Raw genomic sequence first — 27,300 nt, 5'->3', positions numbered from 1 at the left:
TAAATTAAGGAATCTGCGGCTAGATGTCTCTGTCAGATAAAACTGTTGGTACCAGTGTGGAGATTACTTAATTGGGACCCTTTTAGAGGCCAATCGACAGAGTGGAGAGGTGGGATGGTGGTAAGGAATCTGCGGTTAGCTACAGTATCTACTAGAAAGAGCCTTACAGAGGTAATTAACTTGCTCTTATGATGGATATTTCTAATCACAGATTCTCACATTTAAAATGTATGCCAAAGCAGTACCTGTCAAAGGTGAGGGTTTGTGGAGTGTCCTCAAACCAAAATGTTCTGCAGGACTGAACGCGCAAAATGTTCTTTGCATATGACATGGCTGTCAAGGCAGAAGTGCTCTATGAACGTAAGCACCAACCACGTTGCTCCCTGGCAGATGTCAAGGACAGGCATTCTGCATGCCAACACAGTGATAGCAGCCTCAGCAATAGTAGAATGGGCTCTCAGTCCCTCCAGAAACTACAATTATGTTTGGCCAGAACACAGCATATCTTAATGCACAGGACAACCCCCTCAACAGGGTCCTCTTCTGCATACCCTTCTCTTACTTCGTCCCGAGGAACTGCCCAAAAAGCTGATCTTTCCGGCAATGATCCTTGTAAAAACGTAAAGCCCTTCTGGGGACAGACCGATTGAGTCCCTCTTCTTTTGAGGAATAAAGAGAGGCAAAGGAAGTTGGTAGAGTGATGGATTGCTCAACGTGGAATGGAGTCATGACTTTTGATAAGAAGTCTGCCTAAGTACTCAGCACCAGTTTACCTGGAAAAAAGGTGGCGTAGGACAGTTGAACATATATAGTGCCTGAAGTTCTCTCTTGTGACGAGATGAAGTAATTGCAATAAGGAAGACGGCCTTTAACGTCAGAGGGCGCAACAAGCAGCTGTTTAGCAGCTCGAAGGGCACACACATGAGAAACATCAAGACCAAGTTAAGGTTCCACTGTGGCATCACAAACAGTTTGGGAGGGAGCATGTGCATCAAACCTTTAATAAACTGCATTACAACAGGTGTTTCAAACAAAGCCGGTTGGTCCGGCAAACACATAAAAGCTGAAAGACCTGACAAATAACCTTTAATAGTGCCCACTGCAAGGCCTTGCAGGACCAAAAACAAGACAAACAATAAAACATCCGGCGCTTTGGCTTGTAAAAGGTCTGACTTGCGACTCCACATTAGGCCACAAATTTGTCCCAGTGTCTGGTGTAAATGGGCTTCATGGAAGATCGGCTGGCAACAAAGATGACATCTAAAACTTTGGATGGCAGATCAGAAGCAAACAGTGTTGGTTCTGATTTCCTCATGAGCTCTCACCACATCATTAATATTTACATTACTCTTTAATGCGAAGAGGTGCCTCAATGCATGTGTCATTAATCAATAGCCACAATTTTTGAATGATCTTTTTGATATCGCTGCTGAGGTGAATTAAAGTGCTCACCCGCGCTATTCTGCTCTGCGGGATAAGTAGGCTATCCCTGGGGCATAACCATGCTCGCTTATGTGCTCTGATATTTTTTTTTTTTGGGTAACCCTTCTCTATCAATGTAGCTTTAAGGAGTTCTGCTTCCTTAAAATAGTCTGTGGTGGTAACTGTTGTATCTAAGTAGAGAATTAGCGTCTGCAGGTCGTTTGTAGAGTGGTGTACAGGGTACCATCTATGTGCTTACAATGAGGTGAAGATAATTGATTTCTGTCTTGTCATAGTATAATGTAAACTTGAAATCAGTCCTAGATTATTACTAAGGCTCCCTGTTTTCTGTTTATACTGATTTTTACAGATAAATACAGACAGAAAACCATTTATTTTATTGTCTGGATTTATTTTTAAATGTGGATAAAAACGGAAATATGGCTTGTTTTTGAGTGATTCTAAATGCTGTCAATCATGACTGCCAGGCCAATAGCTATGTGGATTGACAAGCAAGGGGATACAAAACAAAATAGGGATTTTAGTAAAGAGCCTTAAACAGCAGTAGATTTGCACAACCTTGATACTAAAATGTACATATTTTCTTTTAAGTGCATATTTTACCATGTGACTGTGTATAGATCATTGAAACCTGTCGGGCGTTAAGGCACGAGTGCACATTAACTGGGTAAATAAATGCAGAAATATACACATTTCAGCTTAATTTTTCTCATAAAACCTAAAATAAATATGGATAAATACAGGTAAAATTAGCAAAAAAATAAATATGGATAAATACAGACGGAAATGACAAAAATATAAATACCATAAAACCGAGAGCCCGAATTATTACGTCTAAATGGTCTGTCTCTTCTTTATGCCATAGTAGAAAAATGTCATCTATGTACTGCTTCCAGGACCGGATCCTGTCTCTAAAGGGATTACATCAATCGGATGGAGGTCAAAATGGTAAATTTAACCCTGCAAGTCTAGATAAAAACTACCATCATCACAAAAAGGGGGTTAATCATCCCGATGCCCACCATCATCATCTCTGCATAGTGGCAAGCTCGGATCAGAATTAGAGCCAAAATGATCATGGGAGACTCTGAAGGTGCTGCAGCTCTAGTAGAGGTATAGGATTAGAATAAGGTTATATGATAGGCGGTTGCCCTTCCGTAATTTAGTATTGCAACTTTGGTCGGGATCGAGCTGAAGCCGGTTCAGGGTTAGACATTAGAACTAGAACCAGATCCTTCTTCGGCAGCACCTGTACCAGCGTCGACGAGGGAGCGACTGATGTGGGTCATGGAACTGGGGTGAAAGTCTGTACCAGAGCTGGTATGGAGGCCGGAACGGGTACCAGTGGAGTCAGACAGTGCAGAGGACAGATCGGCAAGCATTAATCTGACTCACAGACCTTGAGGAGCCTTGGGACCCAAAGGCACGCAGAGAGACCAGAGAGTGACAAATATCTGCAACCTGCCTTCCTTAAAGGCTTCGATCTGCTGCATCATTACTGATGGCCAAGGAAACTCTGGGTGCACCGGCACCGACTGGGGAATCGCTCTGCAACTGGAGCTCTAGAACTAGACTGACTGATATTATTATGCCCTCGCTCCTTCGCTTTAGATAGAGAGTGTTGGGACATAATCAAGTCAGCTTCACTTTCTTGACTTGTGTTTATGTTTGTACTTCGACTCACAAGATGACTTAGACTGTTAATTTGATGTCTCGTGTGAGTGACCTAGCGAGCAAGTCCGCACTCTCAACTTGAAGTGGGACTTACTCAGGGCCTGCAATCTTTTCTTGTGTTCAGCTATGTACAGCTTCAATTCTCCATCCCAGATTGCCTTTGGGTGCATGAGGGCACAATTGTTGCATTACTTTGTGCCAATCCCTGAGCCCAAACACCAGAGACACATTTCATGCAGGTCTGTGACTGACATTTGTTTTTTACAGTCGCCGAACGGTTTGAAATCTGTAGTCGTAGGAGGGGACTACATGCCATAGATCACTGGCTTTTCTGTTATAGGACTCGTCGGCCACTGAAATTGGTAATGGAGCTCTGGATCCACATCAGAAGGCAAGGAAAGAAAGCAACTGATGTCAGTGTGCAAGAGTGATGCTTATATACAGCTTTGCTTAGTTATTTTGGGGGCGGTATGGAGTCAGCATGAAGCTGCATGGTACCGCTTAGTAGCACGCAGTAGCATTGCAGAGAAATTTTCAGATCCAGTCTGATGCCTGGGGAATATTTTAAAGGTGAGGAATCTGCAGTATGAAATATACATCCCAACATATGTTTACCACAAGCTTCAAGCCTCTTTGGAGGAGCTGTGTGCGATCAATTAATAATTACTCAACTGAATGAGGCTTGAACCACTAGGTTCTCTGGAATAGACTGTTTGATAAGAAAATCAGATCATCAGGAGCCGGCCTGTGCTGCCTGCCACCTGCCCATTTACCAGTGGACAGGAACCGGGCTTTGACCAAGTGGCCATCAATGTGTTGGTTGAAGGCCTTGCTAAAAGGGAGAAAGGGCTCAGAAGTTGCTGGTCCAGAGTGCACGATTTCTGGGAGGATGTTTGCTTTGGTCTCGACTGAAGGCAGATGAAAATTCAAAACCTCAGCTGCCCTCTGGCCCACCACTGCAAACAAGGTGCCTTCTTCAGTTAGTGGTCCAAGTGGTGAAAGAAGCCTTATCTCAGGAAAGGTGACAAGGCCACTGGCCTCTTGCAAATCCATGTAAAAGTCATCATCTGTGTTATGAGCAGAGAAAAAGCCTTCGCCACCATTATCAGTTACATCCTGAGCTGTCTCTTGACCTGAATCAGAGGCAAAAAGATAGAAGAGCCTCAGCTACTGGGTGCACCCTGTTAGAGGCACCAAATCAGTGTATCAGTGTGGAAATTCCTATAGCGCAGGAGCGGAAGCCTGCATTGATGTTGGTACAGGGCCTGAAGTGGGTCCCAAGAGGTTAGGCGGCAGAGAGCACTGATTCGCTCGAGGTAACCCAACCAGAGCACCCTGTGGTAGCTTGGGACCCTAAGGTGAGCCAGAGGGAACCAGGAGCACACCAAAAATCAGCAGCACAGCTTCCTTGAAGGTTTCAATCTGCTGTGGCATAGCAGATGGCCCGCAAAACTCAGGGCATACTGGGATTAGCTGAGGAATTAGCTCCTCGACAAGAGATCTCAAAGCTGAACAACCAACATCACGACACCCTTGCATCTTCTCTTTGGATTCTGAGTGGCGGAATGTTTTATTTTTTTATGGTTGTGCTTGGACTTCAATTTTAACTTACTGGAGAGCTTCTAGCACAGTGTTGACCCTCTCGGGAATTGCCTCAGGAGCAGGACAAAGTTCACGACCTAGACTTTTGCGAAGGACACAACTTCTTCCTGTGTTCAGTGACATACAGCTTCGTCTCCTGGATCGCCTTCAGATGCATAACAGCACATTTGCTGCATACCATCGAGTCATGGCCCGACCACAGGCATCAGTTTAACACCTTGTGCAAGTCCATGACCAACATTCATTTTCTGTAGTTGCAGCATTGGTTTGAAACCTGTAGTTTGGGGTGGGGACATTGTTACCTAGAACACTGGATTTTTTTTTCTTTTTAGAAGTCATCGGAAGATCTCTGAAATGTAGAGCAGGGATTCACATCAGAGAAAGCGAGAAAAAAAAGGAACTGACATCAGCACGCAGGAGTGATGCTTTAATGCCATTCAACTGCATTGTATGCAGCAAGCCAATACAAAGCCACACAGCAGTGCACAGGAGCACTGCTGAGAGTCTGGTTAGAAGTATCCATAAAGAAAGGCAGATCTCTTTATGCCTTTTTACCACTAAAATGGAGTACCAGTGGTGACTAGTATTAGGGTACCTCTTCTTAACACAACAACTAGTGTCAATGAGCTAGATAGATGACATTACTCAACAGATTCCAAGACAATTGATACATGCCATTCTCTAATCCCGTTAAAGGACCTTCTGATTTTCAGCTGTAGTGTTACAGAATTCTGGCAAAGCAACCTTACTCCCATCTGGTTATGTGGTATTCATAAGATATAACCCATAACCATTAACAGTTGGACCTCACTAAAGAAGCTCTCTGAAGTGAAAATACATGACAAGCACCTTCACGGTGAAACACAAAGTCAACTCTGCGTTAATCAAGGATAACCATGGTTTGAAAAAATTAGCGACACTTGAAGGATGGCATGTCTTTTATCTGTTTAAAAACAAACGCTGGATAAAAAACAGGACAGCAAAAAAAAAAAACATTAAGAGTACGCGTAAGTAAAACATATAAGGAATAAGAGTTACTGTTAAGTATATCATATAAAGTAGGGGAAGGGTTAGGATTAAGTGGAATAGAGAAAATGTGAAATTTACCAGGAAATTCCAAAACCCCTCAAAAAGAAAGCCAGGTTATTTCCAAAAGTAATTTAAAAATAGTAATCTGGGATTAATGACAATAATTAAACTCAAAGTGATTAATTAATCTGAATACAAAAAAACGTATAGCACCCTTGAAAATACCAAAGACAATGGGTTTGGAGAAATCTATTTTTTCAGGCCAGAGCGATCCATAGGCGAGGGATACAGGAAAATCATAAACCAAACATTAGCCTGAGTTGATCATTTTTGGAAATATTATTTTGGTGAATATCTGTGTCATTTCAGAGCCCACTCAGATGCATTCCTTACCCGCCTCCGGTGGGCTCCATACGCCACCACTGCCCCCAGGCCCAGAAGTGCTCCCACAACTTTCCATCTCTGCCCTCTAGAGCTGCTTCGGGCTTCGCTACTTTGCTGGCGGTGGGCATGGGACCCCCAAGTTGCAGAAAGGCAGGATACGTCAACAGTCGCGGGAGTCAATGACCTGCAATGGAAAATAAAGAAAAGAATAATCACTCCGTTTGTGGGTGTGGATCAGATCAATACAGATAACCAACGATGTGTGCACTCTTATGGTAGAATACATGCGTCAGGTCCAAGGAAATCATACAAATTGGGTGTCAACATTACCTATGGTGTTTACAAAACTGTTTAAGTCATAAAACACAATCTTCTACAACTGAATACTTCATTAGTTCTAACAATAAAAGAGCTTGCACTCAGCAGACCCAATTGGGTGGCGAGTGCAGGGTACAGTTTGTGCCTGTTGTTTGGTTAGTTTGAGTAGTAAGCTCTCTGGTTGCAGTTCTGGACCCTCAATGTTCACCTAAGGTCTATGTAATAGGGCCAACACTCAGACCTTTTTGGCGAATTCCTGTAGATTGAGAGTCAAACAGACCTCTGTGGGGTCCCAGAGCTTTCCTCCAGGCCATAGAATACGAGAAGGCAGTTAAAAGGGATATAACGTTTTAAATACACACAGTTTAAGTATGTACACTAGAACTAGCTCACTAAGGCCAGGACAGCTAAGATTTATCTAGAGGCCTCTGATATTTGTCCATGCGGTGGTTTCTCAAGCTGACTTTTACCACATGGTGTGGGACTGTGGTGTAACAAAAAAATATTGGAACACGATTCTTGCTAAGATTAGTAAATTGGCCCCTGAGCTCAGACTGCTCAACAAGATGACTGGTAAAAAAAAAGATAACAAGAAAGCCTGTAAGTTTGAGGATTTAGCCCTAGTCCTGGCAACGTGAAGGGTGTTATTTTATGTCTATTTGTACATCGTACACCTCACCCCGGAGGGTATTCTGGCACTGAAGCAGGAGCTGTATGGGCCGAGCCTAGGTCAGGGCTAGGTGAAGAGCCAAATCTTCAATTTTTTTGCGAAAGTCAAGAACTGATGTGCAGGGGAAGGTTATTTCAGGATTTAGTAGCGAGGTAGGTGAAAGTTCGGCCACTGGATCTGGTTCTGCAAGTGCGTGAGTAGGAGTCTGGCTGAGTGGAGGTGTCTGGTAGGTTTGTGGAAGATTATGTGGTTTTTGAGATATGTGGGGCCAATGTTGTGTAAGGAATTGTATGAGTTCATGAGGAGTTTGAATAGTGCTTGTTTATGGACTGGGAGTCAATGTAGCTCTTTGAGATGTAGGGTGAAGTGTGTGCGGGGAGGGAGGTTGAGGGTGAGCCTGGCCGCAGAGTTTTGTATGCTCTCCTCTGGCCGGACTGCCTTGGCCCTGCCCCAGACCCAAAACCCCAGATCAAGAGCCTGGTGATGTGGCTTGATAGTGCTCTTAGTTTTAATTTCCAGGATACCAAGCTCTCAGCTACCTGTTACGGCTTAATGAGGATGATGCGCAAGATCCTCCCCCTTCTCCCCTTCCAGGCGAGAAGGATTATGGTTCAAGCTCTTATTCTGTCTCGCCTGGATTATGGTAATGCCCTATACCTGGGATCCCCTCATTTCACTATTTGTAAGCTCCAGGTGATTCAGAACTGTGCGGCCCGCTTGCTACTCCAGATCCCTTGCAGGCAATCGGCCAAACCTGCTTTGAGGAGCCTTCTTTGTCTCCTCGTTAGGGCAAGAATACAATTCAAGGCCATGTGCCTGGCTCACAAAGCCTTTTAGCGGAAGGGCCCGGTCATACCCACTCCATCACCACCTACCAGCCCTTGCGGAATCTCCGTTCTAGCTCCTTCTTTCTTGCTGTTGCTGCCAAAATACGAAGATCAAGATGGGGCGGACGCTCTTTCTCTTTTAATGCCTCTAATCTTTGGAATGTCCTTCCCCTAAATCTCCGGAAGGAGCCAAACTTATTGGCGTTCCGGAAACTTCTGAAAACCTGCCTCTTTAAGGACTCTTTGTAAGTTCTCTGTCCGATACCCATATGCGCCAGTCCGCAGCGCTGGGAGGCCTCAGGGTAGCCATGCACTATATAAATATAAATTTATTCATTCATTCAAGTCTTCTGGTCAGTTGAGCGACGATTCCAGCATAGAGTGCATTGCTATAGTCCATATTGCTGGTGATGATGGTTCTGCAAGTGTTGGTGGTAAGCCATTTTAAGAGCTTCTTAACCATCTTGAGTGTGTAAGCAGGAGACAGACTGCACTCACCTGACCTGTCATGGTGAGTTGAGAGATTACTAATCCGAGGTTCTTTGAATGTGTTGATGGGAGTTTGAGATCAGCAGGCCACTGGGTGGAGCCTCAGAGTGAAGTGTATTTGCCAAAGATTACTATTTCCGTCTTGTTTGTGGTGGCAATGAAATGGAAAGCAGAAGTTGCTTCCGGTTTGGAGAAATGTTTGCAAGATAAGCGAAAATGGCCAGAGCCAGAAGCTGTAGCAATAGTCACACAACTAAGTATGATCAGTAAGCTCCATTCCTCATGAAGATTGGACTGTATTCCAAGCCAAACTGGATGCTAAATCTGATGACATGAACCCCCTGAAGTACTAATTCTGAAGAAGCCAGAAAGCAGGTTGAATTGTACTAGAATGATCCAGAGATTTCCATGTTGAAATTTGCAGACAAATATGCTTGAGGGTAAGGACATGATTATGTAATAATTCCCAAGTGAGCTCTAGACTTACTTTGTTGATATAAAGCATTAGTATATTGTTGGGTCCAATATATAGTAAAAAAAGAAATAATCTCCATATAATATCAAGCTGTTTGGTGCTTTTGCAAGTACAGATGATACGCAGGTAAATGATTTGTAATGTTATTCTCCAACATAAGTGGAGATATAATCTATGATGTAATTTCAACAATGTTTAATGTATTTTCCTGATGAACAGAGACTAAAGAAATATTAAACAAAAATAGCTGCGAGTAAGGCTAATATTCCGAGGAGGCTCCCAATTTAGGATTGTCTCCCAAATTCAACCTACCCAATGACAAGACTGGAAACTCTCTTAGGTTTGGGTACATACAGGTCATGTTTACTATCACACAAAGCACAACACCAAACAAGAAACACTGTAATCAAGTATTTCACATCTATAACAGTGATGAGCAATTATCAAGGTAATTCATCCTATATCACAACAAGTGATGCACTTCCACCTAGCAGTTCCAGCTTCCTAAATTCGGCTAATTATCTACATCTGTTTACAACTTCTGATTGCATAATGTGTTACACTGCATTTTGGTCCATTTTCAATTTGATTTTAGTTGGACGAAACAGGTGAAAACACTCACATCACTGAAACACGATTTGATTATAGACGCTACCTACAACAAGCCTTTGCAACTCAATCGGCCTCCCATTTGTGAAAGTTAGAGCTATTGGCATTGTAAATGACAATGTTTTTTACTTATGTTTTTTTGTTTGTAGTAGAGTGGATGTGCTGGTTTGTAGTGGAATTATATGGTTTGATTTGGAATTGTTAGTTGCGGAATTGTGTGGGGTGTAGTGTATTTGTGTAGTGTAATTAAGTGGCATGGTGAATACATAGTGCTGAGAGATGTATAGAATAGACAGAAAGGAAGACAGAGAGAGATATGTAGTTTGTGCATGAAGTGGTGAATGAACCCCCGTATAGAGTAGTGTAAGCAGTGTGTGAGAAAGAGAGAACGAAGGGGAAGAGAAGGTTATAGACACATAAAGAGGCTGCGCTTGTGTATTCGGAAGACACTGACAGAAGAGCAGGAGAGTGTGTATTTGAGGTCCAGATGTTTTTTAATGGTATGGTAACAAAACTGTGTAGAAAGACATGAAGTTAACCAATATGAGAAATGCTGAATTACTGCACGAGAGAGCGGTGTGAGAGAGAGTACGAGAGATTGTGTGAGAGAGAGAGAGGGAGAGTGTGTGTATTATGGGAGACCTATTCACTTTGAGAAAGGGGTTGGGGTGGCTAACAGGGATAGTGAACACATGTACATGTATGCATACTGACAAATCAGACATTTTTAAGTTAACAATGTAACATGGTGGGCAGCTATTTTAAATCAAGAAATAGTAAAGTTAAAAAATCTACGGAGTGTGGCATGCGAACAAAGCAATTAAAACTAGGGATTGTAAAACTCTACAATTATAACAAGCCCCCTATCGAAGTGGTCCAGGACCCACTCAGTCCAAGGTCCAGAAGTAATTGAGAAATGTACAATAAGTGGTCCTCTGCCAGATAAGGACTGGGCTCTGAGTCCACAGGCCAGGTGTGAAAAAGCTGTTGCTGCATGGGCAAAAAAGCAGGGGATTGTAAATAAAGCTATGAGTAGATACAGCATTTGTCGAAGAGACAGCACATGCGCTGCCTAGGCGAGACCTAAAAAACTGGCACCACAGGGGTACTTAAAGCTGGCCTTATCGTGGGAAACTAAACTTCAGTTCTTAAGACCGCACCCTGGACTCTTTGGTGTAGGTGAAATAGTCCAAAAATGGAAATACAAAGAGTCAACTCAGGCTGCTGCTTTTGTCTCTACTTCAAGGAGTCACTTGGGCAAGTCCTATGTGTGTGTTCAGCTTTTATTTAAGAGAGAAAGAAACTCCTCGGACCATCTTTTCGCAAATTGCATATAAGGAATGGCACAAATGCTGTATTACCTGCTTGCAAGGAATGGATGGCAGGTAAACAGCCAGATTTGTCAGATTTATGGCCAAAGTCCTTGGTAAGAAAACAAGTTACTTACCTGTAACTACAGTTATCCAGTATTGGTATCTTTCATAGATTCACATGCCTGAATCATTCCCCATCGCCGAGATGGGAGTCCCACGGTAAATACAAAAGTAGTGCCATAAGTAATAAATAGGCCAAAGGCTATATCTTAGTAGCCTATCTACGTCCTTATAGGAAAAGGACCAAAAGTCAGCTCCAACCAATCAGCACCCTCTAGAACTCTCCCAACAGAAGCAGTTCTCCTCAGATTTTCCAAGCACAAGTGGGAAGTAAATATCTCTAAAATCACTGAGAACGGATTCCACGGGGAGGAGGGTGGGTGCATGTGAATCTATGAAAGATACCAATACTGGATAACTTTAGTTACAGGTAAGTAACTTGTTTTCTTATCCAGTATTGGGGTATCTTTCATAGATTTACATGCCTGAATCAGAATAGCAAGCAGTACCCCAATTGTAATGTCGTGAGCGGATGGTGGGAGAAATGTATTCTAAAACTACCAATGGACATCCACAACCTTGAAATATTATAATGACAAAGCATAAAAAGCAATAATCATATTAAAAGAGATAGCAGATATCAGCATGAGAAACTTACAAATTGATAAACATAGGGGCATGAACACTGTAAGCAATATCACATTAAAGAAAGCCAATAATAAACAAGCCTTAAAGAAATGTAAAGAATCTGACCTTAGTGAAAGAGATGGCGTAACACAGCTTGTCCAACCGCTGCATCCTCCCTTTGTGCAGATTGGAGGTAGTAGTGTCTTGTGAATGTGTGGACATTCTTCCATGTCGCAGCACGGCATATCTTGTCCAGTGTAACCCCAGGAAACAAAGCTGTAGATGCAGCAATAGTTCTGGTGGAGTGTGCTTTAGCCTTCACCGTGAGAGGTTTATTGGTTTTTTCGTGGCAGAATTCAATGGCAGATGCGACCCATCTGGCTATTGTGGCTTTTGTTACTGCGGTTCCCTGTTTTCCTTGACCGTAGGCCACTAACAGTTGATCCGTCTTTCTGATGTCTTTTGCCTTTTGAAGATAAAATTTCAATCGCCTTTTTACATCCAATGAATGTAAAGCCCTTTCAGCTGGACTGGATGGATTCGGGAAGAAAGTGTGCAGAATTACTGGTTCATTCAAGTTAAATTGCGTGGGTGCCTTTAGAATGAATTTAGGATTTGTCCGAAGGATTACGTAATCCTGTGTAAAGTGTAAGAAGGGTTCTTTGATCGTAAAAGCCTGAATCTCACTAACCCTTTTTGCAGAAGTAAGAACCAGCAAGAGGGCTACTTTCCTTGTGAAGAATTTGAGTTCTGCTTTATGGACCGGTTCAAATGGTCGTCTCGTCAGTTGTGCTAAAACCACATTGAGTTTCCACTCTGGAGGAGGTGAATGCACAGGAGGAAAAGTGCGAAAAAGTCCTTTCATGAATTGTTTTACAAGAGAAGATGAACATAAAGAAGAAAGCTGCGGGAGGAGGAGCCAAGATGGCGACCGGAGCAGTCGCTTGAGCGTCCGGCTCCGTCGGCCTCGGACTATTATCCTGATTCCTATCCTTGCCGATTTTCGAGGTGCAACGCGTGCGACGACGCGCTGACTGCGCCGCCGCTTTCCTGAAGTCTTAGCCCGCCCGGATGCCGGAGTTCTTGGTGCCTTTGTTCCCCGCACTGGACCCTTGCTCTATTGTGGCCTCGGCCGGCCCCCTGGAAGCGTCGCAGTCACCGGACCCGCTGGTGCAAATCTGAGCCCGAGGTCCCGATCCCGCCTCACGCCACGGACGGTCGCCAGAAGAGCCGGGGGAGAGACGCCCGGACACCTCCTGCACCCTGCACCTGACGGGCTGGAGCTAGAGGGTAAGCCCCGGCGGGGCGAGTCTCCTACCCCGCTCTGTGGACCACGCTGTGGAAGGCTGCAGACCCCCTTCTTCTATGGTCTAGTCGGCTGCAAAGAGAGCCCGAGGGAGGGGAAGCGACTGTTGGCTTTCACCTGTTGCGGCGCAGACCTGTTGGGAATTGCCTCCTTGTCACGATCCCCCCCCTGGCCACGGTACCGTTCAACGGTAAAACATGGCGCTGATTGCCTGCTCGCTGCTGGGGGGTGATGCTCCGGTCTCGCCCGCTGCCCGCTTCGCCCTCCCTCTACCAGACCCCAGCTCCCCAGTGCCGTCCCGGATTGCTACCGTTGTGGGGACGCAGCTTCCGCTGACATGCGGCTCCATTCTGGCTGCCCTGCGGGACATTCGTCTGCAATTGTGTGTCGGCTTGCAAACGCTGAGTGAGCGGTTCGACTCTACACTGTCTGCTGCGGGTCGTGAGCGCCCCGTTTGTGATCAACAAGACGTGAGTCTGCCAGTGCTGTGGTCCTCCTGCGGGGAAGCAACGACTGGGTATAACGGTGCTACACTGGTGTCTGCATTTGGCTTTCCTGGCGCTCAGGATCAATCGCTCTCCTGCTCAATGGCAGATACTTTGTTTCCCCGGTCATTGCTGCCTGCTTTGTTGTTGCCTGCCTCACCGTGCCCGCAGGAGTTTCCAGCTGAACTACATCTGACGACCTCGAGGAACCGTTCACGGTGGCCTACGGCTCCTTTTATGTGGAACTCATGTACTTTACAAGCCAGGTCTGGATTTTATATGGTGTGCAAGGGGACCTCAATAGATGGTCGGCGGCCATTTTGTGACTCTACTTCTTCATCTTCTTCCAAGTGGCCATATTGTCTTTGTCTGTTCGGGATGCGGGGCATTCACGAGGGGGCGGGTCTAATCGTACGCCCGCGATCGGGCCAGGGCTAGATTACTTTCTATCATCATGGCTTCACGGACGGGCTGGACTGGGACTGGAATTGTCTACATATGTTGTGCGCACTCGTCGCGATCTGTCTGCCTTCATTTCCTTGGTGTTACATGCTATCTTCACACGACCGCCTTTGGGTGTAGTGGGGTTTCAGTGTGTGGAGGCTTGGTTGGCCGGTGGTGTCGGGCGCTCCGAGGATACGTGGGCTCCTCCCCGCCTCCTTTCTTCTTTCTTCTCTTAGTTTCTTTCCTCTATTCCTACTTTCTCTCTCGTCTATATTTCGGGTTCATTGGGCGACAGGCACTGTGCTGGGGGGGGGGGTAGGCCATAGCCTCCGCATTGGTGTAGGGTGGGGGGGTAATTTACTGTTTCTTTTTAGTTCTATGGGCCTCTTTTTTTCCTGTCTCTGCGCTATACTTGTTTCGATTCGGGGTCCGGGTGTGGGGTGGATTGAGTGGGGGCGGCTTTTAGGGGGTGCGTATTTACTACTGTGATGATCCTGTTATCTAACTGCATCGCCTTACTGTATGAGATTTTCCATGGCTGTTTTAATGATGCTGCTGCTCTCCAGTGTATGAAGCCGACTTGCGGACTCGAATCTCCTTGTTTCTATCCTTTACTGACTTTTTTTTTTTTCTCGATAAATTTTTTTTTTGAAAACCTTAAAATTAACCTTCACTTCTCCTTCCCCCGGTGTCAAGGATCCCTCCAGTGTATGAATCCTGAATCGTTGCTAATCTTGGCCTTGACGCACAGGGGATGTATTGTTTGTCTCTGTGCTCAACCGTATTGTGGCCGGCCTGATGGTTGTAGGCCCGTATTTGTTCTTTTACTATGCACAAATAAAGGTTTAAAAAAAAAAAAAAAAAAAAAAACCTGCGGAGATTTCCGGTACCTGGAAAGAGCAGCCAGGTGAACCTTGACTGACGAAAAAGTGAGGCCAGACTTGGCCAGTGAGAGTAAGTAAGGTAAAATATGTTCAGCAGGGGCTTGAACTGGATGAACTTTATTGGCTTCACACCAACAACAGAATCTTTTCCATTTTAAACGATATGTTATGACAGTATGTCTCGACAGTCCTGTGAAATACTGAGGTCTTTGAACTCTAGGAATTCAGGAGCCATGAGTGCAAGTGCAGGGACTGTGGATCCGAATGGACTACTTGACCCTTGTTCCGTGATAACATCGTCATCGTTGGATGAAGGCGAATGGGTCTGTCTTGTGACAACAGAAGAAGCTCCAGGGACCAATACTGTCTGGGCCAACGGGGTGCAATCAGAATTAGGCGGCTGCCCTCCAGTTTAATCTTTTTGAGCACCCAGGGGATTAATGGAATGCGGGGGGATAAGCGTAGGCATAGATCCCGGACCATCTCTCTGAAAGGGCATTATTCCTTGACCCCGGTTGAGGGAACCTGCGGGCATAATATTGGCATTTCTTGTCCTCTTGCGATGCAAACAGATCCAGAGCTGGTTTGCCCCATATCCGAAAGATCTTGTTCACCTGAGTTTCTTCCAACTCCCACTCGTGGCAGCCGGACTGAGACCTGCTTAGTGTATCTGCTAGGGTTTTGTGCAGACCCCTGACATGCTCGGCCTTCAAAGATATGCCGTGGAACATTGTCCATTCCCACAATTCCTGCGATTCTTGGGAAAGCGTCATGGACTTTGTTCCTCCTTATTTGTTTATGTAGTACATGCTGGTCGTATTGCCGGTACGGACCAGCACTGAGGAACCTGCTATCCTTGGAAGGAAAGCCTGAAGAGACAAAAATATAGCTCGGAGTTCCAAACTGTTGATGTGGTGTTGTTTCTGTATCTTCAACCACTTTCCCTTAATTTGACCTGAGTTGGAAGCAAATTCGATTTGCCCTTGTTTAAAGTGAGTCCCAGCGTCTTGAGCAGATGGAGACAAGTTGTTGTGGCAATATTGGCTTCCTGCTCCAACAGAGCTTTGAGCAGCCAATCGTCGAGGTATGGGAAAACTTGGATCCCCAGGATCGTAAAGTTGCTGCTAAGCACTTGGTGAAAATCCGTGGTGCTGATTTTAGGCCAAACGGGAGCACCTTGAATTGATTGTGGGTGCCAGCCACTGTAAATCGTAGATATTTTCGATGTTTTGGATGGATAGGGATATGAAAGTATGCGTCTTCCATGTCCAGAGAAGTAATGAAATCCCCTTTGTTTAAGCATCCAAGAATATCGGAAAGCTTTACCATCTGGAAAGTTTGTTTCTTGAGAAACTTGTTGAGTTTGCGGAGGTCCAGAATCAGTCGCCATTCTCCTGACTTCTTTCTGATTAGGAAGAAACGAGAATAGAAACCTGTTCCTTTCTGTGTGGATGGTACTTCTTCTATCGCTTCCTTGAGGAGCATGATCAAGACTTCTTTGTGCAATAAGTGAAGACTAGGGGGAACAATGGGCGGAGTGGTAGGTGGTTTCTGGACAAATTCCAGTGTGTGACCCTTGGTCCAGCATCCAGTGGTCTGAAGTGATCTTGTGCCACCGCTGTGCATAAGCAGAAATTTTCGCACACACAGGTAGGGAGGGAAAGTTGACTGGCACCCTGAGAAGTTCATTGCTTCCTGGCAGAGTCACTGCCTTGTTGCTGTGTTCGCTTACGGCCGCCCTGGCGAGAGAAACCAGCCGTCGATGACCGACGGTACAACAATTGGTTGTAAGACTGGCGATATTGAGGCTGGTATTGATGATACTGTTGATTCGACTGATAGCCGGCCCGGTATGTTGTGAATCCTCGCCCTCTGTCTCCTCTGAAAGGTACACGTCTATATTGCAGAGCGCCTAGAGACTTTGCAGTGTCCGTGTCATTTTTTATTGCTAAAAGAGCGTCATCAATATGTTTCCCGAACAGTGAGTCCCCATGGTACGCCATTTCCAGGATCTTCGTCTGAACCTCAGGTCTGACGGTAGTAGCTTTAAGCCACCCCTGGCGTCGAAGAACTGCTGCCCCAGCTAATTGCCGAAAGCTTGTGTTGGCGATGTCTAACGCACAATCAATTGTTTCGGAGGCAGCTCGCTCACCCTCTAATAAAATCTTCCAGGCCTCCTGTCTTTGTTCCTCCGGGATGAGATCTATCAATCCCGCCATATTGGACCACATTTGGCGGTCATAACGGCCAATGATTGCTAAAGCATTAGCAGCTCTAATTGATGCCGCGGTCATAGAAGAGAAGAGAAGGTCCATACGACGTCCCTCTTTGTCTGGAGTGGTAATAGGTGTTGCAGGGTTTTTCGAACGCCTCTGTGCGGCCTGAGATAAGACCGAATCTAGCCTCGGGTGTCCTACAAGGCAAGATGGACTGTCCTCTGGAGCGAGTTATTTTTTGTCTACACGAGGTAGCACCGCCGGTATGGATGTTGGTGTCTTCATGATTTTTACGCCCTCCTGCCAGATGTAATCGATGATAGGAATAGAGCGTATGACCATTTTAGTGTCCTCTTTAAAATCATGCAAAAAACAGTGATAGGTAGTTGGAACCTAGTGGCTGCTCTCTGCATCAAATTATGAAATCCTCCGATGTCTTCAGGAGGAGAATCAGAGGGCAAGTGCGGAGGCGGAGATGGTGTTTGGATTATATAATCATCCCAGGGATCCAGAGCATTTGCCTGATTAGGCAATTCGCCTTCCTCAACTTCTTCATCTGAGGAGGAAGTGTCCTGGTGTCCAGTGTCAGGTGGACCCTGTGCAGGAGCTCGTGTACTAGGTAAAGTAGGCTCTGGTACCGGAGCAGGAATCTCTACTTGAGGAAGTGGGTTCTCTGTCGGAATTCGTTGAGGAGGAAATCTTTGACGATAATCCGCCAACATAGCCTGCAGATCCTGAATAAGTGCTGGAGGAAGATGAGCCATCTCTCTATGGCGAGATTCTTGTCTGTGATGGAACTGATAGGCATGACGTGGAGCCATATATTGTTCGTGATAATAATGTTCCTCCTGGTAATTATCGTCATCATCAATGTCTTGGCATTTAACATTGAGCTCTGATGGACTATGAGCTACTCCGTATGGACCCTCATCATCCTCATCATCATAATCCTCATCCTCTACGAAACTCTCCAAAAGGTGGGATGGCAATAGAGGAGAGACTTTACTGAAAAAGCTGTTGAAAAGGCCTCTGAAATGTCTTGAACTGAGAAACTCTCGTTGAAAGCGGTCGTCGATGGTGCAGAAATAAGTATTGTAGGAAAGACCCTAGTCAACGGTCCTGTCGTCGACGGTGGTAAGATATACAGGAGCACTCATCGACGTTGTCTGCGGGCTCCTCGTCGGTGGTGCCATCGTCGGCACGGTCATCGACGATGTCGTCGTCCACGGTGACTTCGTCGACGATATCGTCGTCGACAGTGACGGTCGACGGTGACTTTGTCGACTTCTTCGTCGACGGACTTCGACGATGGCCTCATCGTAATAGTGATCCTTGTCGACGAGATAGGAGAGGGAATAGCCGTCATGGTGACAGTTGCTGTCGACGATGGCGTCGACGACGTAACACATATCATAGACGATGAAGGAACAGTCATCTTCGACACACATTTTTTGAAGTGTTTACTACTTACAGAGTCAGTAAAAGTCGATCTTGGACGCTCTGTGACTGGACTGGAGGGCAGAGACGACGTTAGCTCAGAGGAATGTTTAGAAATCCTCTCTTTATGAACAGGCTTATCCTGGGGAGTTTTAAGATGTTTCCTTCCCTTACCTGTGGAGCTTTCTTGAGATCTAGCCCTCTTATTAGATGTGGAAGCTCGGTCCTCTTCCTCAGCCGAAGAAGGAGGACGCTCTTTAGAAGATTTGAGCCATACAATTAATCTTGCCTCTCTGGCCCTTAGAGTCTTGCTGGGAAAGGTACAGCAGATCTTACAGTCTTTAGCCTCATGCTTAGGGTAGAGGCAATAAAGACCATCTTTATGTAGATCATCTACATGGACCCTCTTCGTCCCACAGGTCCTGCAGGGGCGGAAGAGGCCCTTTTTGTCAGACATACTTGCTTGAAGATCTGAAGAGAAGAAAACTGAGTAGCACTCAGGGAGACTCCCTTCCACACGACGTGCGGTGAAAATCTGAGGAGAACTGCTTCTGTTGGGAGTGTTCTAGAGGGTGCTGATAGCTGATTGGTTGGAGCTGACTTTTGGTCCTTTTCCTATAAGGACGATGATAGGCTACTAAGATATAGCCTTTGGCCTATTTATTACTTATGGAACTACTTTTGTATTTTACTGTGGGACTCCCATCTCGGCGACAGGGAATGATTCAGGCATGTGAATCTATGAAGGATACCCCAATACTGAATAAAATGAACAAATCGTATGATATTTAGTCTGATGCTAAGACTGTGAGTAATCTCTTGTGGCACAGTCCTAGAGCCTCATAACTGCTCCATTTCTTCTGCGTCTATAATATGGACAGGGACACTACCACATGGAAATGAGCGAATAATCCTTCAGGGGTGTGCGCTGGGTTGACCTGAGCTACAAAATGGTCAGTGCAAGCATCTACAGCCTCTTCTGTAATGCCAAAAGGCACTAGGGGTAAAGAAGGCGGGTGCACATACTTGTTGCCCCCCGGGCACTTTATGTAATACGGGTCCTGATTGTCAAAAACAACGCCTGAATCAAAGGTTACCCCATGGTTTTAGATAGGCTACTGGACCTGGCAGGGAGTCTAGCGATTCCAGCTAAAGGGTGGTTGTCCATGCAGAGGGGTTAGAGCAAACCACCTATTTATCCTTCTGTCGGAGTTCAGTTTTAGGCGATTGGTAGACACCCATCACTGTAGGGCCCCCAGTAACAGAAACGGCTGATTGTATTACTAAACGCTTGATCAAACTGGTGGGATATGCTGGAAATCATCAGCACACTTAGGCCTGGAAAACAAAGGCACTCGCTATTTTTCTAACGGTTAGACCTTAATGTGAAAGAGGACAGATGCAAAGGCAGAGCCATGAGGGCCACCTCAGCTACGTTTTGACAGCAGAAGATTGGGAAGGAGGAACAGCAACTGCTTGAGCACTATTAGAGGGACTAAAGCTTGAGCACTTGCCCCTCAGACCATTTGACTGGAGACAGTCTGTTAAGATTTTGTAGTCAATCTCATCAAAGGCAACTGAAAGTTCCAGCGCCAGTAGATGCCCAGTCCTTGTTGGATAACAGTTTTGCAAAACTTATCAGGAAACCAACGTGCTACTTGAACTGTGACAAAACTTGTCTGTGTTTCATCCAGAAGTGCCTTAACTCTCATGGTACCTCGTCACTACCTAAATGGAGGTTTGCCCATTACTTTTGAATTGGCCGGTATTAAAGTTATAAGGTGGCTGTTTTTCAAATCTGCTGGATCGAGATTTTATTTCTTGAGTAAATGGGTCACAGTGCCACATTCTCTGCAGAAGGGAACAGTGCAAAAAACCTGGGATGGGTTAAGGCTTACCACCCACAGAATCTAAAGCCTGAAAAATACACGCCGGACATGGATGGGCCAGGGACCCAACCAGAAGGTTTGGGAGCTTGACATTAGTGGAAAAATGGCCACTTACACAGAAGCAGACGTTATTGATAGAGGGGATCTTCAATAGTGGACACCAAGATGTTTTAATAGATTTCAGTATTCTTATATTGAAGAAAGTAGCCAATTAGTTACAAAGGTCTTGAGAGTGCTGGATGTTTGTATATGGACACAGAAAAGAGCTTGTGTTAGTAAATAGTTACCTCTAGGTACATTGATATCGCAAGGATCTGTGGGGCCCCGTGCAAGATATATTTTGGGCCACTATGATTGCAAGAACTTGGATTTATTATCCCTTTTCAGCTTTTTCCAAGCCTTTGTGGGAAACAACATTGATTTATATGTTAGACGTCCAGAAACATGAACCTGCAAAAACAGTTGAACGCTTAACCTGGTGTCTGCCAGTCAACTAGTGCCAAAAAAAGCTTGAACGAGCATTAATGAAGCCATTTCTTTTTCATGCTCGACCGATATTTGTTTTTTTACTTGCATCAACTAAATTTTATGTTGGATCAGTGTCTAACCAGCTTTTTTCTCCCACTGAAGGAAAAACATGTCAAGCGAGAATTGCTAGATGCTTAGTGGACTAGTACATATAATTAGGTAAGACATATGCACATAGCTAGTGCTTGTTGCCTGTCACTTTCGCACATTATTATCTTTTGTGTTTGCTTTACTAAAATAAGACACAGCCTGCTATTGCCGGTTTTCAGAAACCTACAGGTCTGTTGTATTAGGGCTTTAGTGAGGATAATTCTGCAATGTAATAATATGTCTATATGGTGGGCTTTGGCAAAATTCTTGTCTGAGGTATACGAAAAGCTAGCTCCTAAAACCTCAATCAAAAAAGAATGTTTTTTGCTCTTTGCACAATACTGTTGAACATGGGTATGTAATTCTTTTATTCTGCCGCTACTCTGTAAATTTACGAGCACAAATTTTTATGCAGATTTGCACACTTTGCCTCTATTGCACAACTTGCTTTTATAAGTCAACGTTTTGCTATTGACAAATTTGTCCATATAGTATATACCCCGTATTTCTAGGTACTGGTCCGTTTGGATTAAATAGCCATGTGACCGATATCAGGGATGGGGGTCTGTATTGCAATTAGCTCTTTAAGATTTATGTGTGTACTCTTTTTTTATCTGGCGTTCTGATCTGCAGCACTTTAATCGGAGGTATTGATCTGTATGGGAACTTTAATTGTTTTATGAGTGTTTTATGAATATTCTTGATTATCTTTTTATTGACATGTTACGAGATGTGTGGGTTGTATTGCCAAATTGGCATGTTATCAAACTAATAAAATATACAATACAATATATAGCACTTACAATTCTAGCTTTAGCTCCCAAATATTTGTAATCACAAATAAATCTTGCTTCATTACCGGTGTTCTTGCTGCAGCAGTTAAAATCAAGCATCGCTCTGAGGATTTTCACCATTTCATTGGTAAAAATCTAATACGTTTCTCCTAATTTCTCTTTCCCTTCCTTGTCCCTCTTCTTATCTATTTGTGATATTGTCTGGCTATGATGATAATCAAATTTTACTGCGCGCACAGTTACTCCAAGGAGCATTCTGGCGTGAAAGCAGCTGGATCAGAATATGAAAGGAGGTTTAGACTTGCTCAGACTCACATTTTAAGTTTCTTCATAAACAATAATGCATTCCTCGTAGTCTGTAGTTTTCAGCGGGAGCAGATTCCAAGCTGCCAGACCTTCCACCTGTTCTTAAACACTGCATCCTGGAGATCTCTGACAAAAATTTGTTGGCTGATCTTAACTATCTTGTGGAGTTGTGAAAACCAAATCTGGCTCTAAGATAGGCAAGGCCCGATTGATGTACGGCATCATGCACTAATACAAGAACCTTAAATTAAACTCTCTCCCTGAAAGGCAACCAATGAAGTGCAGAAGATGCGGCGAAATTGTTGTTTTCATGGGAACCTTCAGCAGGAGTCGAGCAGCCGCCGGATTCTGAATCACCTTCAGTTTGTCCATCAGGTACTCTGGTAGGCCAAAATATAGTGCATTGCCGTAATCAACTTTAGATGTTATCAATGCTTGGATGACCGTATTCTTAGCTGAAAAGGATAGGAGAGGCAGAAATGTATTTAAGGACATCATAATCCCAAAGCAAATGCAGACTGTTGTCAAATTTAATACCAAGATTTTTAACTAAGTCTTTCTGGGTCCAGGAGGGAAGCATCATCTGGCCAAAAGGTTTGCCAAAGACCTGAAGGAATCTTCCCACGAAAGAGTATTTCTGTATTGTCTTCATTGCATTTGAGTTGGCCAATTGCTAACCACTGAAAACAGCAGTCAGGCAGGTTTTAATCTGACCACCCTCAAACTCGACTCCCTTATCCTAAGAGAAAAGCAGTTGTGTATCATCAGCAGAGGAGATCACTGTAGCTACCAGAGCTTCTGCAAGTTGAGCCAGAGGGGTGAGATACAGATTTAAAAGGGTAGGACTCTCACTAGTACATCACATGGAGTGGCAGCTCAAGGAGGAATCCAAACTTGTTGGCTCCTCTTAACTAACAATGATATTATCCAGTACAGTGCCTGTTCTGTTACTCCAATAGCCTGAAGACGGTCAAACAGCATCGAGTGAGGGACTGTATCGAATGCTGTCAATAAATCTATCATGTTCAGTACTGCTACTACCCCAGTATATGATGGCCACAAAAATCATTAGGGGGTGAAGAAATTTAGAAAGTCCCTCATTACATTTTACTGGGATTTTTATTGTACCACGTGGGCAATTGCCCAACATATACCATTATGAAACAAGATGCTGACAAATTACCAAATATGACAATATCATCGGGTACACTTTGTATATAGAGAAATGAAGATGAAAACCAAAATTTCACGCAAACTTTCCCACCCTACCCCCACTGGCGAGCATGTGTAATGGCAGATGTGCGTCCTAAAGAGGAGAAACCAATTTCTTATAACATGGCCCCTAACTTCTTGCGGAGGCTGCTTTTTAGGGGGTTTGCTTAGGAAGAGGAGGAAGGTCTAGCCCCTGTATGTAGCCCATCTCGACCAGATCTTCCTATGCTTTTGAGGGCAACCCCGCACTTGGAAGACTGCTATCTCCGCACCCATGCAGTTGTCTAGTTCCTTCCGCCATTTCCCTATTGTCAGTGGGGAAGTTACTTTCCATAGCTGGGCAATATCACGTTTGGCAATTATGAGTGCGAGGAAGAGTAAGTGTTGTTTGTAACGATTCCCTCCGATATCATCTGTACTATGGAGTAGGAACAGTCTAGGGTTGAGTGGGTGGTCCCAAGACAGTACCTCTTTAAGGCAAGTTGAAACTTTGCGCCAAAAGGGCTGTATTGCAGCGCAGCTCCATACAGTGTGAAAGAACGACCCCTCCTACCTGTCACAAAGAAGGCACTGAGGAGATGCTATGGCCCCCAACTTCCAAAGGCGAAGGCGTGTGTAGTATACGTGATGGACATATTTGAATTGGATAAGACGGTACCTGGAGGACACAGCAGCACCCTGGGGACTAGCTATAGCCTCCGCCCAATCATCATCAGTGAGCTCTGGAATATCATCTTGCCATGCCTTCCTAGTCTTATGAAGGGTCGTGGTGGAGTGTGTAGTCAATGTTTGATAAATCTGCCGGATTTTATGCGCCAATAAGAAGGCGACCCTCCAATGGGTGAAACTCTGGGAGGTCGTCAAAATTTGCAAGCAATGGGGTAAGAGCATGACATAATTGGAGATATTTGTAAAACTGGGATTCATGAAGATGATACTCTTCTTGCAGTTGCGTGAAAGATTTTAAAGTAGTGCCTCTCAGGATGTCCCCTAATGTGGAGATGCCGATTTGATCCCACTGATGGAACCCCTGCAACGTTGCCACCTGGCGTATGTATGTACCATGCCACAATGACGATGTCTGAGTCAGACGCCCATGCCACCCCATGCGCAGGACAGTATATGTCCACAGCCAAATTGTAGTTCTGCTGGCGTGAGGTAGAGGATCAAGAGACTGTGTGCTTTACAGCAACCGAAAGAGGGGAACTCCTTCCATTGCCGTGTGTTCAAGAGCAAATGCCAGGTCTGTAGGCGTATTATACCACCAATCGTTGATAACTAGGAGGTGAGAGGCCACATAGTACGAGTACACGTCTGCAGCCGCTATACCGCCGCAGTATGTAGATTGCACACAGGTCTGTAGCGCCACCCGAACTGCTCCTCCACCCCATAAGAATTTGTTAAGGATAGCATTTATTTGTGCGAACCAAGACCTTGGTATATGATATGGGAAGTTTTGAAGTCGATAAAGCACTCTGGGGAGAGAGACCGTTTTAAAAACTGCTGAATGCCCATATAGCGGGAGAGGCAGGGAGGACCATACGGACGTCTACCCCCGAAGGCCGGCCAGGAGCGGGTTAATATTGTGCGCCCATGAGGTCGTAGGGCAGTGGGACATATATATACCCAGATATTGGAAGCCATCAGTGACGTGTTGGAGCTGAGATGCCCATGTACCTCTGCCCTGTTGTCCGCATACTGGAAATAGCACCGATTTGGAAGGGTTAGTGTGGAGCCGGTGGTTTCGCCAAAGACGCGGAGAATCTGCAAGATTCTAGGACCCGAGATCCAGGGATCCGTCATGAAAAATAAGACGTCGTCTGCATATAAGGCAATAAGATCTGATTGCGATCTTGACCATTCAAAACCGCGGAGCACCGGGTCTCGGTGAACCCATACCGCCAGGGGTCAAGGCGAATAGAAGCGGGGACAGGGGGCTGCACTGTTGTGTGCTGAAGCTAATGGGAAAGTAAAGCGAACGATGACCAGCAATACGCACTGAGGCCATGGGTCTGCATATAATAGACGCTCAGGGAGTCAAAGGCCTTACCTATGTCTGCAAGAAGTACTGCCGCAGAGCGCCCCAGCTCGGGGCCAATATTGTCACGAGTGGCTCGATTTGGCATGAAGCCTGATTGATCTAGGTGAATCAGAATCTTGAATGCAAGTACGCAGGCGATCTGTAAGGACTTTCCAAGTACGCAGGCGATCTGTAAGGACTTTCCCCAGTAATTTGGATTCAAAGTTAATTAGGGAAATAGGGAGGTATGAAGAGGGATCTTCCGGCGGGCGACGTGGCTTTAAAATTAAGACTATCTCGGCCTGACGCCAGTCCTGGGGCAATAGTTGTCGTTCGAGAGCATCGTGTATGGTTTCCAGTAGGTGCTGGCCCAACGAGGAAATGTGAGAACGAAGGAATTCTATGGGGAACCAGTTGGGGCCCGGGGCTCGGCAGGTCGCATCACATTTAGTGCCGCCGTCAATTCATCTACTGTAATTGGGGCATCTAGTTGATCTCTCAACTGGTCTGTTAATCTGTGGGGGGGAATGTCCCGAAGAAACTCAGATATGAGGTCCTCTGAGAGCTTCTCCCTCTGTGTGTATAGTGTTGAGAAATGATGCGCAAATTCTATAACTACTTCTGTGGGGGATGAGCGTAAGGCGCCATCGTGACCTCTAATGATTGGGACCGTGCCTGCGGCGCACTCAGATTGACAGAGCCTGTGTAACATTTTGCTTGATTTATCCCCCCACTGGTATATCCGATGTTGAGACGCCAACCAGATCTCTTTCGCCTCCTCTATAAGGTGTTGATGTAGCTGTTGGTGCGTGAGGGATAGGTTACGCTGAAGTGTTGGGCTGGGATCCTGCATGTATTTTGCTTCTAGGGATGTGCACTGGGTTTCCAACTCCGTCCGCTGAGCGGAACGTTTACGTTTGTCATTTATCCTGTAGCTGATATCTACCCCTCGAATAGTGGTTTTAATGGCTTCCCAGAGGGTCTCTTTGGAGGGAGCAGAGTGAATATTCAGGATGAGATACTCCTGGATCGCTGTGTTCAGACACTCCTGATAATCTGGATCTCGAAGATGCCATGGGGACATTCGCCACCTGAGGGGGAGCTTGTGGAAGTGCAAGAGGAGTGTCACTGTGACTGGGGAATGATCGGACAACCCTCTGGAATGATTGGGAGACTTGGGAGAACCGGACAACCCTCTGGGATGATGGGAGACTTGGGAGAACCTATGGATATCATTTTGTGGTGTAAATATGTAATCTAGATGAGACATGGAACCGTGGACATGTATGTGTAGCCTATTTCAGCGTGGTGGTATTAACGCCATATAGCAGCCCATCCCAAAGCACTGGCCAGCAGTGACAACTTAGAGGACCCGGCGGGAGGATGTGCACCTGATCCCCGTCGCCTATCAAGCGGTAACATAGTATCATTCTAATTTCCTCCCAGGAGAGACAGGCCCTCTGGGAGTTCGCTCTACTGACGAGAGATGCTTTCCACAAACGTGCTCCCCAAAGGCGGGGGTGCATATACGCTACCTATGTTAAGTGGTTCCCCATAGAGTGTGCCCGACAGAAGGACATATCTACCCCCAGGATCTACCCAGTGTTTACTATGGATGAAGGGGACGCGTCGATGAATGAGGATAGCTGTTCCTCGGGAGGCCCTAGTGAAACCCGCATGATAGACCTGCTGATATCCAAACCTGGCTAAGCAGGGAGCCTTGTTGCCCAAGAGATGGGTCTCCTGCAGGAGAAGAAAGTCGGCCCCATATCGTTTAGATTAACGAAGGACAGCCCCTGCTTGATTTTATTAAGCTGCCCACGAACGTTCCACATTACTACAGTAAGGTCACCCACAGGAGAGGCAGTTTGCTGTGTGCCCATGTGGCGATTTTGGGTCTAAAGATACTGGCCTGCTGAATGAAGGATGGAATGAGCATTTGCATGCGAAAAAAAACTGAAAACAACAAAACTGTAAACTCCATAACCCCCCCCCCCTTCTGCCCCCTCCCCCTGATACTGCCAAGAACTAGGAACATCTGTTGCGGTATGAGACACCCCAGGACCCCAACTGGGGATCCCAGAGCTCCCTGCTAATGGATCCCAACATTCCCACAGAACATTAACATTGGGGTACAAGTGTCTGGGTCAGGTCAGCCACAATGTACAA

General features: G+C 45.4%; 1 protein-coding gene across 2 annotated transcripts in view; it reads right to left on the bottom strand.

Moving 5' to 3' along the window:
- The window catches only part of SUOX (sulfite oxidase), a 302,493-nt gene that overhangs the window by 75,110 nt on the left and 200,083 nt on the right, over positions 1-27,300 (bottom strand). For both annotated transcript variants that reach the window (XM_085600279.1, XM_085600280.1), the window contains exon 3: positions 6,142-6,316. In XM_085600279.1, coding sequence (XP_085456405.1) covers positions 6,142-6,316 — 175 coding nt within the window. The remainder of the gene's footprint in view (positions 1-6,141; positions 6,317-27,300) is intronic.

Source organism: Triturus cristatus, chromosome 4_2 (genome assembly GCF_964204655.1).
Source record: "Triturus cristatus chromosome 4_2, aTriCri1.1, whole genome shotgun sequence".
In the NCBI taxonomy this organism is placed as follows: domain Eukaryota; kingdom Metazoa; phylum Chordata; class Amphibia; order Caudata; family Salamandridae; genus Triturus; species Triturus cristatus.
This window is presented reverse-complemented; position numbering and strand designations above follow the sequence as displayed.